The 15,298-nt window shown below is 38.7% G+C and overlaps 1 protein-coding gene across 1 annotated transcript; it reads right to left on the bottom strand.

Annotated features, from left to right (window-relative positions):
* Positions 1 to 12,730: 12,730 nt before the first annotated feature.
* Positions 12,731 to 14,649, bottom strand: FANCF (FA complementation group F). Its single transcript, XM_053946288.1, has one exon. It carries the CDS (start codon positions 14,647 to 14,649, stop codon positions 13,570 to 13,572), a length of 1,080 nt encoding a protein of 359 aa, XP_053802263.1. The 3' UTR covers positions 12,731 to 13,569.
* Between the last annotated feature and the right edge of the window lie 649 nt (positions 14,650 to 15,298).

The following is a 15,298-nucleotide window of genomic DNA, read 5'->3' as shown; positions in this document are numbered from 1 at the left end:
AATTGCCTAGTAAATTTTGTTTCCTTAACTGTAGGTATGTTGATTTAGTAGCCTGAAATAACCATGGTACAAGTCTCATTTTCCTGCTTGTATATTCACCATACCTGTGCACCATGGCGTTCTGACTAATGGGCTGGAAGTTCTGTGTCAAGGATCTGCTGCAGCTCTACTACCTCAAAATCCTTAGACATTGCCTTAAACTGTGCAGTTTTACTCCACTCTGCAGGTCAGGGAAGTCAATAGATAGATTACTGTGACTCAACAGTGTCAGGATTCCACTTCTAATTTAGGTCTACATATTATTGTTTCCTGACGCACAATAATAAAATGTAATGAAAGCAGTTGCTTGCTGTTATTGGGCAGAGGTTGGGAGGCAGACTCCAAACGATAAATTCCTTTCCATACTGGTCTATACCACTAACAGCAGAAGAAACAGGGATCATACTTAATATTTCTTTTCTTTGAAGCATCAGTTATTTTATAAATGGCAATTCCAGAAGAACAGATAATATTACGTATTCCCTATTAATAAAGATCTACAGCACAAGAGGAACTGACAAGCCTGCTTGCTGACTTACAAAGCATTCAGGGCAGCACACAAACAGGCAGCAGTCAGAGTGAAAGACCTGAGGCCATTTTCATGAAGGAACACTCAAGAAATCAGTGAAAAGACCACTATGTTTCCATGAGGATTTTCAAGTACATTAGTGAAATGACATTGTACTTCTATAACTTTATTCTCCTTAGATCTCTATCACCAACAGTTCTGTGTTCTTAGAAAACTTACAATAGGTGTTATGGTTTAACCCCAGCCAAGCACCACACAGCCTCTTACTGACTGCCCCACCAATGAGATCAGCAGGAGAATCAGAAGGGTAAAAACTAGAAAATGCATGGGTTGAGATAAAGACAGTTTATTAGGGAAAGCAAAAGCCGTGCACACAAAGTAAACCAAGGAATTCATTCATTACTTTCCATAGGCAGGCAGGTGTTTAGCCATTTCCAGGCAAGCAGGGCCCCATCATGAGCCATAGATACTTGGGAAGACAAATGCCATCACTCCAAACACCTCCCCACCCCTATCACCTTCCTCCCTTTCATATCCTGAGCCTGATGCCATGTGGTCTGGAATATCCCTTTGGTCAGTTTGGGTCACCTGTCCTGGCTGTGTCTCCTACTCTCCCAGGCACTCCTGACTTCCTCACCAGCAGGGCCATATGAAAAGCAGAGAAGGCCTTGGCTCTGGGCAAGCCTCACTCAGCAATTACAAAAACACCTCCACATTGTCAACCCTGTATTCAGCACTAATCCAAAACACATCCTCATACCAGCCACTGTGAAGAAAATTAACTCTACCTAAGCCCAAAATAGCACAATAGGATGGCAAAACCTGTGTCGGTATGGTTACATACAGTGTGAGACTCGTTCCCATTTTATTTATGTAGAATTTAAGGTTGTTTTTCCTTTTTCTAAACCAATAGTTATCACAGGAAAATATAAACAAAATATGCTGTTGCTGACACTAACCACCTTAGAGCAAGAAAATGTTTCAGCTTATTTTTACCTAAGAACTCTGGAGTGTGTTTGTTGAGGTGTGAGAGAAAGCTTAATTAAAACAGTTTATCAGCAAATGCATCTAGTGGTATTAAATTCTGCTACAAGTTTAAAACAGTAGTAAAAGTAGGAAGAGATCCCTTTCATGAGGTTACACCTCTTTCAGTTGTTATAACACACTAATGGTCAGAAAGCAAATTTTAAAATATAAAACAAATTTTAACACATGTCAATCCTAAAAGTCTTGAACAGATATTAGATCAATGCTTTGTGTCCCAGGCAGTTCCACTCCTCCAAAGGTGTGAAATAGAATTAAACCTAGTCTCCTCTTTTATTCATTAGATCTTTATCCTTCTCCAGTCATCTTATACAATATAAAGTACTTTTTCTTAATGGAAAATAAACAACTTGCTTTCAAATTATGAAATAGAATTTTAAATAAGGGAAATAACTGACCTAAATGCAATAATGTTCTTTTTAGAATAAATCTAAGCTGACTGAGGAAAATTGAATAAAAGTTACTGTTCAGATGTTACCCATCTGATGAAATGACTACATCAATAATTCTCTAAGACAGTCTATCTTCTGCATCATTGTAAAGGAGTAATGGGAAAGAAGAAATTCCATTCCTTTTCAATGCTTTTCATTTAATCATAATGTATATCCCTTTTCTAAACTCTTGATTAGGAGTAAAGAAAATACACACTGCATGCTGTACTTGAACAAAGCATAAACCACTAATGTTGCCACGAGAAAATGCTGCACATATCTCCTACCCCAGCCATATGTTCCCACATCCTTTGCCCTAGCACACACTCTTGAGATAAGATGTGCTGGAATAGCTGGGAAAGCAGGGCACCCCACCCAAGCGAAAACACAGCCACACAAACACTTGGTCTCCCCCAAAGAGCGGGCAGGCAGGCCAGGCTACCTCCTTGAGCAGCAACAAAGCTGGTAAGTCTGTGGAAGCTCAGCTTTACTGGGCTGGAAGCAGAGCCAACAGAAAGCACTATGCTCCGTGGCAGAAGAGGAGCAGGGCTGCTCCACCTGAAGACACAGCAGGCTGCACAGAAAATACACCAAAGCCACCACTGAATTAACACAGCACCTAGTGCAAATTCCCAGATGGATGAAGAAGCTGTGCACTGCTGGCCTCCTCACTAGTGTGTTGTGGCTCTATCTCTCTCAGCTCAGAAACCAACAATCCAAATATAAAAGAAACAATCAATCCTCTTGTCCTGACATTGTCTTGAACAGATTTCTAGTTCTTTGAAGTTAAATAGTGCCAACAGTTTTGTACTAGTGGGATATTCTCAAAAGAGGAAGCATCCTCTTGCCCCCAAAACCCAGAGAAACAAAGCCCTGATGGAATGAAAGTCTTCATTAACTGTTTTGGAAGTCAGTCAGTGAAGGTATTTTGAAAAATATCCATACAGAAATAAAAACTGATGTAACAGTAAAATACCACCTCAGAAAGTGTATCTAAAATCATCACATTTTCTATTTCAAGCAACTCAATTCTAAGCGAGTGTAACTTTTCATAGCTTTGTGGGAATTCTATATTAGCTGAAAATTCAGTTATTGAACCATAGAAATTAATATTTGAGCAAAAGAGATTCAAATTCTGTATATGCCTGAGAACACTGGCATGTTGGGTAGTAACAGTACTGGTTTTTAATGTTGCCTTTCATCAGTAAAGCTAAGGAAAAAAATTAAAAACAATGAATGCCCCATGAAAAATTAGGAGAGAAGTATTTTATAAACCTTTGTTAGTTTAGCTGTTATTAGGCTATTGCCTAACAACCCCATACTAATTTTATTGGCTCATAGCAGATATAATTTGAAAGTATTATGTTACCCACATAAACCATGCATATGGCTCAGAATGTCAGCTTAATCTGCCTGTGGGAAGTTTAATGTATGGTTCCAGAATAGAGATGGTGTATATAAATTATGCAAGGTATTTTCTAATCCCCATAATATTTCAGTGAATGGGACAGTCATTATGTAACAAATGTCTCCTACACCTTCCTGACAGATGGAACGTGAACATTATTGCTTTTCCCTGTTCCTTCAGGGCAGGTCACTCTCCGAGTTCACTACAGTAATGTTGCCACTAATTCTAAAGGCTTCATCATTCATTCAGATTTCAGCATTTCATTGTGGTGGAAAAGCTACCATTTTCCTTTTTTTTTCATATGAAGTTAATTACCTTTTACTGCAGGAGTGTCAAAGGAATAAGAAAGTCACCAAGATGAAGTCTACAACAGTGCATGTGATGAACAATTTTGTTGGTAATATAAAATGTCTTCTTGCTTTTTCTTAAGAATTGCTTTTGAACCACTGTAAAACATTCCAAACATCTTCGTCTCCTATTTAAACAAGGGCAGATTTGCAATCAGACCCAGAAATATAAATACCTGCTTCAAGAGTGCAACTGCTACAAACTCCCTGTATCACTCTACACAATTTGATTTCTCTGTGCTTCACTCAGTAGACTGACAAGACTGACACCAACATTGTTTACTTTCCTTAGAACTCAGTGAAAAGATACCATTTTTGGATAATAACTCTTAATTGAGTTTGTGTTACATTTAAATAAAGAATTTCACAATCCAAAACCATGTCTTGATAGTAAAAATGCTGCTTAAAAAAATGTGTATGTCCAGAAGTACAGGCAGACCTATAGACTGAAATTTTGTAAAATGTATTAAAAATAATACAAATAGCATGGCAAGTCATATAACACGAAATTCCTATTTCTACCATTACATATCATAATCTCTCTTCTCTCAACCAGTTGCTTTAGTTGGACCAAAACATTTTTGTCATGCTGTATGCATGTGACAGGCTCAGAAGGGAAGACTAAAAGAATCAACATTTCCAATCTTTGCAGTGACAATTCACACTACAAAATATGAAGCTAAATACAAAGAGAAATGAAAACCTAAGGTCTCTTCTAGTATTGTTGGGAAAAAGTCCCTTCTAGACCTTGATCAGTAGCTGAACATTTTACATCATGTACATGTGCAATGTTCTCTAAACACTGAAGTCACAAACTTCAACATAAAGAGCAAAATGCCGCTGTGTCTGAAGTTTTGTAGAGACAAGGATACATCAGGTGTGTTACGATCGCATGTCACAGCTGCCAAGATGATGAAAAACCTTTGCATTTTAAGAAGCTCTGTGTTTTAGGTTTATTTGGATATGCCTTTATGAAGGCTGAAGGAAAAAACTTCATCCCACACACAGGTTATTTTTCTGTAATTATAAGACGGGGGGAAATATTCTTTTACCTTTCATGTTTCTTTTTATCTATTATTTTTAATTGCTGTTGGAAGGAAATTTAAAAATTAACATAAGAGCAAATTAACATTTGTGAGCATAGCAAGCCATTCTCATTAGCTTCTGAGAACCCAAATACTTTTCAAGATGTCTCTTTTGCTAATACATACACTGTTTTAAAATAAGATTTCTGATTCAAGCTAATACATTTCTTAGGCCAACTACATGGGATGTAGTTTGGCAATTTTCCTCATCTCCTATAACCTTCTAAAAGGAGTAAGAATTCATCAACTTGTGGTCATCATACTCAGTGATGGCGAAGTAATACGCTGTCATTTCTTCCAATTTATACTGCAAAAGTCAAGCTATATTTCTATAAATCATTATCTTGATTTGATTTGCTTATAATTTGTTGAGTCTTCTCAAATAGCAATAACCATGATAATACAGTTATGGCATGTGATATAGCTTTGCAAAGTAGATGTAAAAAGGACTGAACAAAGTTCATGGTAAAAGGCATTTGCAATCCATGAGTTCAAAGAATTTAGATCAGCATATCAGTTAAATCACAGTGAAACAAAAACACATGCAAGTGTTTAAAGCTCGTGCTACAGTACATGTGTGCACAGTACAGTGCACACATACCCAGAGAAGAAGGCCAGTTAACTGAAGCATTACAAATCAAAATGCAATCACTTTCTTGTGCTTAAAGTGCTCTACAAGGAACTGAAAGGTTAATGAGCAAGGTGGCTTTAATTGCTTTTTTCTAAATACCTGGCCCATAAAATAAACATACCTGCCTTTTGCCAAAATTTCTATAGTAAACATTCTCTGTTGGAATTTTCTATTCATGGAATTGGACTATAAATAGGGATATAATATCTTTAATACATTGCAGACACCATACTCTTTTCAAATATCCTGAGTTTGCTAGAGGCTATAATGACAACAGTGAAATATCTTAGATACCACTGGGAGCAATTTGTGCCGTGCACACGGTCCAGTATTTTACTATAGGAATTAGTAGCAAGTGCATGCTCACCATTACCTGAAAGTTACTCTAGTAATTCCAGATTCAACCAGATGTCCAGTGACTAGCGGAGTGTGCATGTACATATGTTTGGATAATGCACCTTCTTAAATTGCTCCTCTTAGTCCTTAGCAATTTAATTTATGTTTCCAAAAGTCTTGAACTGGCAGTGCCAGCAACACATTTTTGACATCACTGAACACAGAAAAGAATTATTTAAGTCATTTTTCCCCTTCTCAGATTGAAAAGGAATAAAAATTGTCATATGTAGAAAGCCATAGGACAAAGATAAAATCTTGGAGGGCTCGACATAGATGCAAGGTATGAAGATGAGAATTTTATGTTACTAGAATTAACACCATAGGAAAAATTCCTGTCACTTAAACATTTTTTTTTTTTTCAGATAATAAACTTCTTTCATACAAATGGATGCTCCTACACATTTTTATGGTCTTCAGAAAATAAGTCCAGTGTTTCTTCTTGGCGGGAATATTGTCCGTTACACTTCACACCAAAATTCATGCCCTACCTAGCTCAATTACAGCCAGTGCCACAAATCCAATTACATTCAAAAGGAAGTAGTATTAAGTCTGATCCAGATAAAACCTTTCATATGTTTATTGAAAAATGATCACATCAAAACATTACAACTGCAGCTTTGTCATTATGAGCCACAGGCTCCACGCTACACTCTTGTGTTCTACACTATGCTCACTGCTCACAGAGGCGTGAAACAGCATGCCAAATTTCATGGTGGGGAAGTGCACACACCAGCCCTTTCTTTTTTCTTCCTTGTTTTTTCCCTACCAGGCCATATGTTTGGTCCTATTAGCCAAAAAACTTTTGTTTGAAATAAAAAAGCACATTTTAGGAACACACAAAGTCTCTGCAAAGGATTGCAAGTAAGCAATGAAAACCACAAAAGGTGTTGATAAATTATTCCATTAACTTGGCAATCTTATTACAGAAAATAAAATATTTCTTTTAACTGTTTCAAGTTTTCATTTCCTTCTACTGGATCTTGTTTGTGCTTTTTGGGTTAAATTATAGTTTGATATACTGTTTGCAGGTGGAGGGGGTCGTCTCCTTACTGAATTTTGACTCATTTAAAAATAGGGGACAGTTCTTGGCTACTTCAGCAATACTGAGAAGTTCCTTCCATTACATTCTAGAAATTATTTTCTGCATTATGGTCCTCCTACTGTTCCCTTGATGCACATTATCTTTGAAGTTGAACAGGATTTTGTACACATTTATAAAGAACAAGAGGGAAGGTGTTTTTGCTGCATTAGGGAGAAAGCAACCTCTTCAAAAAAGCAAACCATGGGCAAATTGGAGGTGAATTCAGTGCTCAAACTAATTTGAAGCAAATAAGTGATGGGTCAGATTATTTCACTGGTATAATTAAAAAATGCCATCATCTCACTCAAAAGTGTGTAGAAGATCTAGATATTAATTAAATTATGACATTGCATATCACTTCCAGTGCCTGAAGATCCCTGCATAGCTGAGAAGACCCTTAGTTTCCTATATATACTTTATATTTTTGCCCTAAATCCAAAGGTTGAACAATGCAAATTACAAAATACCTGAAGTCAGCAACTTTCACCTCAACATTAAGAATGATGAGTCTGAGATACAACAGTACACCATTTTTTGTCAATAGCACAATGATTTAAAAGCCTTTTCTCCAGGGCATGGCATCTTTTCCTGGCTGAAAGGGCAAGCTTAGGCTATTGCAATGTTAAGTAGCTGATGAATGACCTTGTTGTCACACTTGTTTTAGGGATTGATCATGTCCAATTAATTCCTAGAAGAAATCAATTGTTCTTACCTAGCTCATTTACATTAATGAGAAAATATTAATGACTCCACAGTCTATAAGTATCGGAAAGAGAGTCTGCATTCACATTTCAGCCTTTAAAGAGGATTCATTATCTCCTCCTGTGAGAGCAAAGCAAATATAAATTTTTTTCTCAGTTATTCAGCATTAAAACCAAGTATTTATCTCGGTATTTAACTGATAATTTAATCATATAGCAAATAGTCTTGCATTGTTGGCTTATTTTTATGGGTGTAATATTTATTATGCATGATAGAAAGCACACGATAATTTTCTTCCATTGCTAACTTTATTTTGAACTATGTACAGGAACTCAAGACCACAATTATGATTTCCTGTTCTGAGTCCAACATGCCATAAGAGCAACAATGATACGAATGTGTAGGTAAAAGCAGTACACATTTCATTACTGGAAATTATCCTTAGGAAAACATTCAAACAATCTTTGTGGTGGGATTTAAAACTCATGACAATTGCCAAAAATCTAAATAGCGCTTTATCAAATGCTGGGATTAGTGTGTTTGTGAGCTACACACTATGAATAGCCCATGTCTGAGTAATCATCCTGAATATTCCTCCCAAAGGAAGAAATATAATAGGAAGGTGCAGCTCAAGACAAGAGTCAGAATTTGATTCCTACATTTTCTGTTCAGTGCATACTGCTATGATTTCTGGTAAAATGTACTAGTTAAGTGTTACAGTAAATTGATCACATAATACTATGGAATTTATCATGTAATAGAAAAGGAATTTAAGAGCTGCATACCTAATATGATTAATAAAATGGGCTTGTGGATAGAGACAGAGGATATGGTTTATATTATTACCTGATCCTAGACTACATTAAAGATCCAGTAAAATTAGAATTGCAAGGACAAAACAAACTTTTAATAGGACTTTTCAATTGGAAACTTCTGACTGGCTAACTTCTGACAGCCATGGGTGTTTTCTCCCTGCATCTCTTCTGCTTCTAGAAATGACCCTTGAGATTGGATTCTCACATTGGATCAGAAGTCCAAACATATCTGTGTAGAGAGGCTCTGCTGCCACCCTCTGTGGTATCTGAGCTGAATCAAAATACTAACTGTAAATAAAATGCCAACCACTCTAAAGATCTAAGGACACAGATATCTAGTCATGCTCTAAAGATCTAAGGACACAGATACCTAGTTGTGAAAGAACCGACAGAGTGGAAAATTATTTGCATATAATTAAATATTTTAAATAATATCAGTAACTCTAAGGTACTGGCACACAAGGAATTAAAGGATAAATTAAATTGTCTTTGTAGGCTATCTTTGAAAAACTATCAAAGAGAATGAACCTCAACTACGTGTCTATCTGGTCTAGTTCATTGATACAATCATTGTTTTATCCTGGGACTTTTTAAAAAGAAGTACATAGGGAAGAACAAACGTGGAATTTTTTCCAGGTTGTCTAGCATCTCTTAATCAGAAATTCAGTAAGGCGCATAACTGATTAATAAAGAAGGATGTGTATGCTTAATTCCTCATGAGACAGATACAATACTGAGAGCAAACTGCCTGTGGGAAAGATTTATATTAATTATTACCTGATAAAAGGCTAGTTTTCCAGACCATACTTGTGATTATTCAAATCTATTTTATACCAGGGCAGGTATAATGCTGTTCCTTTGGTCTCACCTCTGTGAGACCAGCCCCTATTTGAATAAACAGTTTCCTATCCTACACAACATTTCTCATTCACTACCTTAATATTATTGCCAGTTAAACCACTGATCAATGTGGTCATTTTGGCACACAGAGGATGAGTGCTTTAGAAGAACAGCCAACATCAAATCAAAACTCTTCTGATTTTTTTATCACAAAATTACCAAGCTAATGCTGTCTCCAGCAGTAGCAAAGCTATTCAGTTCTGGTGAAGGAGAAATCTACCCTTTCTCAATGGGTCTTCAAAAGTGAGCGATGTTCCACCTTTTCTCCTCACCCTTTCCACTTGCATTTTATTTATTTTTCTGCAATTCTGCCCAACAAATAAATAAGCTTCTCAAGTACAGGGTGCCTATGCTACTACTGTTTGTTGTATTCTGAACGGCAATGATGTAGGACCTTTGCCGGCACTCTGCAAAGGGTTATTAATCCAAATTGTTCACAAGGAATAAAATTTAGCTTTAAACCTTCCATTTTTCAGAAATAGCAGAACTAAAATTAGCCATACAACTTTAACTTTCTACTTAAACAGTATCTGAAAATGTTACTTCCATGTGATTAAAATATTAATCTGCCTTCATGACCTAATAAATACTCTCTTACACACAATAAGAAAAAAAAAAATCATCCTTCATGCTCACTGAAAAGAACATTAGACCCTTATTCACCTATTTGGGAAAGGGCTGGGGGAAAGAAACCTTGTGTGCAAAAAAAAAATTCATGCTAATGCATTGTGATAATCAGGCTTGCATATTCACCTGAATAGTACCAATTTGCTAATATTGTTTTCATAAATGAACAATTTATTCTACATCATTTATCTTTATTCTAGTATCTGCATACATACTGCAAAATACTAGAATATATCATTTGCTTTCTTCTAGATTTTACTTAGTACAAGGGAACATACACTTCACAAGAAAAATAAGAAAAAAGGCAACTTTGTATCCAGACATCTCATAGTATGTCACTTGTGGAGTTACAGTTCTGTTTGTCAAGGGGTAAATTGTTTTTTTCTTTCTTGGGAAAAAAAAAATAAACATCAATAGCAGGAAAATGTCTCAGCTGTTAACTGGGCAAGTAAGATCCTCCTGACTCATTCCACAATCCTTACCAATCTTCTAAAACACAAGCATAGCAGTTTCTTCAATCACCATTTAGTAAATAGCAGAGATCTGCTTCTCCTTATTAAGGGAAAAAAAAAAAAGAAAAATGAGGAAGGTGATTGTGGAAGAGGCCTTAGCCTGTCATTTACAATATCTTGCTTCTTATGATAGTTGAGATTGTCAAGCGTTTACACACATGAGCTGCAAATATATAAAAGGAGGAGGTTCCTTTCCTGTTCATACTTTTATTAAAAATGGAGTTCCAGAAAAAATTCATCATTTGCTCAGCTACCTGGAGAACTCAACAAGCATGCTGAAATAATAGGGAATGTGGACCAGTGTATTTGTTCAATGAATACCATATGGTTTTTGGAATTTGGTAATCAGAGATCTGGCCTCTCTTTATAATGTATTTGGGACAGATTGGAATATTTTTTGTGTAATTACTATAACCAGGTGCTTTTGTCTCACTGAAGTTAAACTACCTTTTACTATCCCTGTTTCTATAAGGAAGACGGAATTGGAAATCAGTATATAAGGTTTATACTAACCTTGTCTCTTGCCTGTTCATGCCCATGTTTATTTATTTACTTTCTTAATAAAGTCACTGATGAGCCTATTACTTCCTAGCTATGCCAGTAAAAGATTCTGTAGTTGCACTTAGTTATTAAAAGGTGTAATAAACATTTCTTGAAAGAAAGACATATGTCTTCATGAATTGAATTTCATAACACAAAGCTTATCAAAAGGAAGACCTGAAATGCTGCAAGAAGAAACTCCCTACAAGGATCTGATTTATTCTAGAAATAGTTAAACAACTTAATTTATAGTGAACATTCTGAGAATGATTAGGAAACATATCTAACCTGACAAGCAAAACTAAGACTTAACCCTCATTGAAATTTGTCCCAGAGATTCAGATACCTGGGAACAGTAGGTTTTAATTGTTGAAGTTTGGTTTGATAGTACAACATTTGCAAGGTTATTGCAATATTTGTTAATCACCCTTAATGTATATCTGGGAGAAGCAAATTACTTTGTCTAGCATCTTTGGGTATATTATTCATCAGGAACCTCTGATAGCAGAAAGTATTCTAACAGACAAAAAAATCTTATGCCTGTTAAAAGCGTTAAGAGCAAGCTCAAGTGCAGAGTTTCCACACCAAATGCCAAAACTACATAACACAGGGAACTGTGGCTAGACAACATAAATTCAAACTTCATGCTTTACACTTCTAAGCAGTTTTAAATACTGACAGGTTTCAGACAGATTTTTAGAGAGATTTCTTTTTTTTTTTTTGATACCACAGAAATACTGATTCAGTCAGTAGGTCCACTGACATTGGTGTCTTTATAGACTGACCGCAAGTTCCAGAAGGGGCAACAACTCCATTTCAGAAGAGCAAGACAACTGCCACAGTTGTAGTTTTAGAATATGTTCATCCACAGATCTCCATAATTTGTCTCACTGTAACATAGCAAGGAATGCAAAGAAAAGTTGTACTTTCAACAGATTAGTAGGATGTCCTTCTAACTATATAAAGGTTGCTACCCCTAAGTATCTCTTCTGTTTTAGAATAGGTGAAGAATAAGAACTTATTTATGTCTGTAATTACTTCCATACAAGTTCAAATAAGCATCATTTCTTTCCCCAGATAAACAATATTCGATCCTTGTACTAACTGGTTCCATTAAAAAAACCACAAGATTCTTCTCACTTTAGTTCTGCCATTCAGAAATATCTGCCATAGTTATATACACTTTTTCTTTTCATAAGACAGACTACTACTCTATTTAGCTTCAATACATTTTATACATTTAATAGCTCATTTGCTTTCTTTAAGCTTATAAGCATAAGTGAAGAATCTTCTAACCCCTCCTACAAGCCTTTTGCAACAAAAGAAAGAGATGCCGCAATTGATCTTGAAACTGTAGGAATGTGGTCTACAGGAAATCTGACACGTCCTCCACAAAAAAGATTAATGAGTAACTCTTTTGGCAGCAGTTCCATACATTTGCCTCATCTTCCTTGACCATTCTCTTTTTACAGTGCTCACTTTTGGTAATACTAGTTTTACAGAGCTGAATACACACACTACATTACAGTACTGCATTACAGTACTCATTTTAATGGAAGTGGAAAGGTAGAAATTACCCTGTTCAAGTTTTCCTAAAAGAAACTGATAAGACAAAATAACAAAGGGGGGAAATATTATATATACTCTATATATCACATATTTTATACATACAATTATATAATATTTTGTAAAAATATATAGACAAAGTTTTATATATATAATACATTTTATATATACATGTAATAAAAAAGCTTGATGTTCACTCACTTTTCTGCTTCATGAGGCAATGAATCATGTAATAAATTATGGAAATGGGAAGAAAACCACACAGAACATCTTACATTTTGCCTCACTTTTCTTAGGAAATACCTGGATATTATCAAATAATATAGCAACTAATAAAGACCTTTATTTTAGAACTTTTCAAGAAGCTTTCCAGTTGGCTTCCACTCACCTCCTTCACTGACACTGGGGTTAAGTCATGTGCAAGAGCTACAGAAGCATCGACATCGATGTGGCCACCAGAGCAGACAGCCCAATGAAGACAATCACTACTAAAGGAGCACTGAATTTGTGTTTTTCACATTTGAAACGCCACTCTCCCTTTGAACTTTTGCTCAGCCTCCAACATTTAGAAACATGAATACCATGACCATATCAGAACTGTCTTATTTTCTAAACAGAAAACTACTCCATATTTGAAGGAGAATGGATTTTCTTCATTTTATTAGGTAATTAATCAGCAAGTACTGAAAAGGAAGACATTTTCTGTGTTGACCAGAAATGACAGCACAATCACAAAACACCAGGCATCCCTGAAAGATTTCAGAACCTGATGCAGTCAGAATCATTGTGATCAGCAGTTACAATAACATTTGGCTTTCAACAAAGTGAGGAGCAGATGTCTTGCCTTTCACATCAAATAGAGTTAACCAGATTTACTTGATTTTATACGTTTGCACGTTGCTTTTGTGTTCATGCATTAGTAGCCTACTTCCATCAGTAAGTCAGTCCACACACTTAGCCCACGGACTTTGAAGTCTCCATCTTGTGTCCTCAGGAGTTCCAGAGCAGCTTGGGTATGTTCTTTGAGCACTGTAGATCCCTGACAGAGGCAGCTGAAGCGCTCCCTTAATTCCTCCCAGGACAATTCAGCCTTGTCAAGGCCACTTTTAACCCATCGTCCCTGCAAGGGGTCATAGAGCAAGTGGCTTCCCCAGCTGGTTAAGAGGTCCAAATAAGATCTGGCTAACTGGGAATAGTGACCAGCTAGGAAGGCAAGATGGGAACCTGGGAGGCAAAGGCAGAAGGCAGAAAATCGTTCCTGGTTGCCCAGCAGCCAGGAAAGCAGGAGCCCGGCGGCGCATTCGTCTCCGGCAGCACCCGCCTGGTACCCGTCTTGGCTGCTGCTCCCACCCCGATCCCTGTCTCCGGCCAGCTCAGCGCCACGCCCCTGCTTGAGCAGAGCCAGCGCCGCCGCCACGACCCCGAAGGCGCGGGGCTGGGACAGCTGCTCCAGGACACCGCACAGCCAACGCAGCTGTCCCGCGACCTCCCCGACCTCCTGCCCTTCCTCCCGCAGCCGGCTTAGCAGCAGCTGGGCCTCGGCCTGCAGCTGCGGCTCTGGCCCGGGGGCGCGCCGCGGCGGACGGTGGGACAACGGCAGCAGGCAGGCAGCGGCCTTGCGGCGGGCGAGCAGCTCCAGGCCGTGGGGATCGGAGCCGGTCCCCGCGCCGGGAGGGTGCAGGAGGCTGCGGAGCAGGCAGCGGCAGGCGGCGGGCGGCAAAGCGCGGTTCTCCAGCAGCGCCAGCCCCAACAGCTGCGGACAGCGGCCCAGCGCGGGGAAGCCGAGCAGAGGGTACGGCTGAGACCGGCGCAGCCGCCGCCCGAGGGCCTCCCGGAGCTGGGGACGGGCACGGAAACGGTCGTAGAGGTGGTGGAAATACCGGGCCCACTCTAGAGCCCTGTCCAGGGTGAGCGGGTCCCAGTCCCGCACCAGCGCGGAGCGGGACACAGCCAGGAGCGCCGGCAGCTGCTCCACCTGCCTCAGTACAACATCCATGGCCCAGGCCTGGGGCTGCAGCTTTGAGCGGCGTTCCCCCGGGAGGCGCGGCCGAGCCGAGCCGCGGAGGGATGGCGATTGTAACTCTATTGGCTGAGCGGGACGTCAATCCCATGCGGATCGAGCTTTTGGTAGAGGAGTCGTCACTGGATTTCCGGCCGATCACCCAACCAGGAGCGGGAAATTGAGCCGAATTAAAATGATAAAAACTGATCACGACCTTTTATTTTTTTTTTAAGTAAATCATTCTCCTCTAGGCCCTTCACCATCTTCGTTGCTCTCCTTTGGACGCTCTGCAGTAGCTTTATTTCTCTATTATATCGTGTCGCCCAAAACCACACAGAGGATGTGAGGTGAGGCCGCACCAGAGCAGAGCAGGACAATCACTGCCCGCGACCGGCCGGTCTGTTCATGCTGAGAGGCATAGAACGATATGTAGCATAGTATTTCTAATCATCCCCTAAAAAATAAACCTCTTCAGGAGCGAAACTCCCCCTGCCCCACCTTTGGGGGTGCTTCTCCATTTTAGTGATAGCTCAGGCCCTGGAAGGCAGCCATGCCCAAGCTCAGCAGGTAGCAGGGCTGCCCATCGCTACCCAGGGCTCAGTGTTCTGCCAGGGGCTGGGCTCACCCATTTTTTTTTGCCCCA

This window comes from Vidua chalybeata, chromosome 6, assembly GCF_026979565.1.
Source record: "Vidua chalybeata isolate OUT-0048 chromosome 6, bVidCha1 merged haplotype, whole genome shotgun sequence".
Classification (NCBI taxonomy): Eukaryota; Metazoa; Chordata; class Aves; order Passeriformes; family Viduidae; genus Vidua; species Vidua chalybeata.
This window is presented reverse-complemented; position numbering and strand designations above follow the sequence as displayed.

Bases quoted from the DNA above. Each gene is read 5' to 3' on its own strand.
- FANCF (XM_053946288.1), bottom strand. From the start codon at position 14,649: ATGGATGTTGTACTGAGGCAGGTGGAGCAGCTGCCGGCGCTCCTGGCT.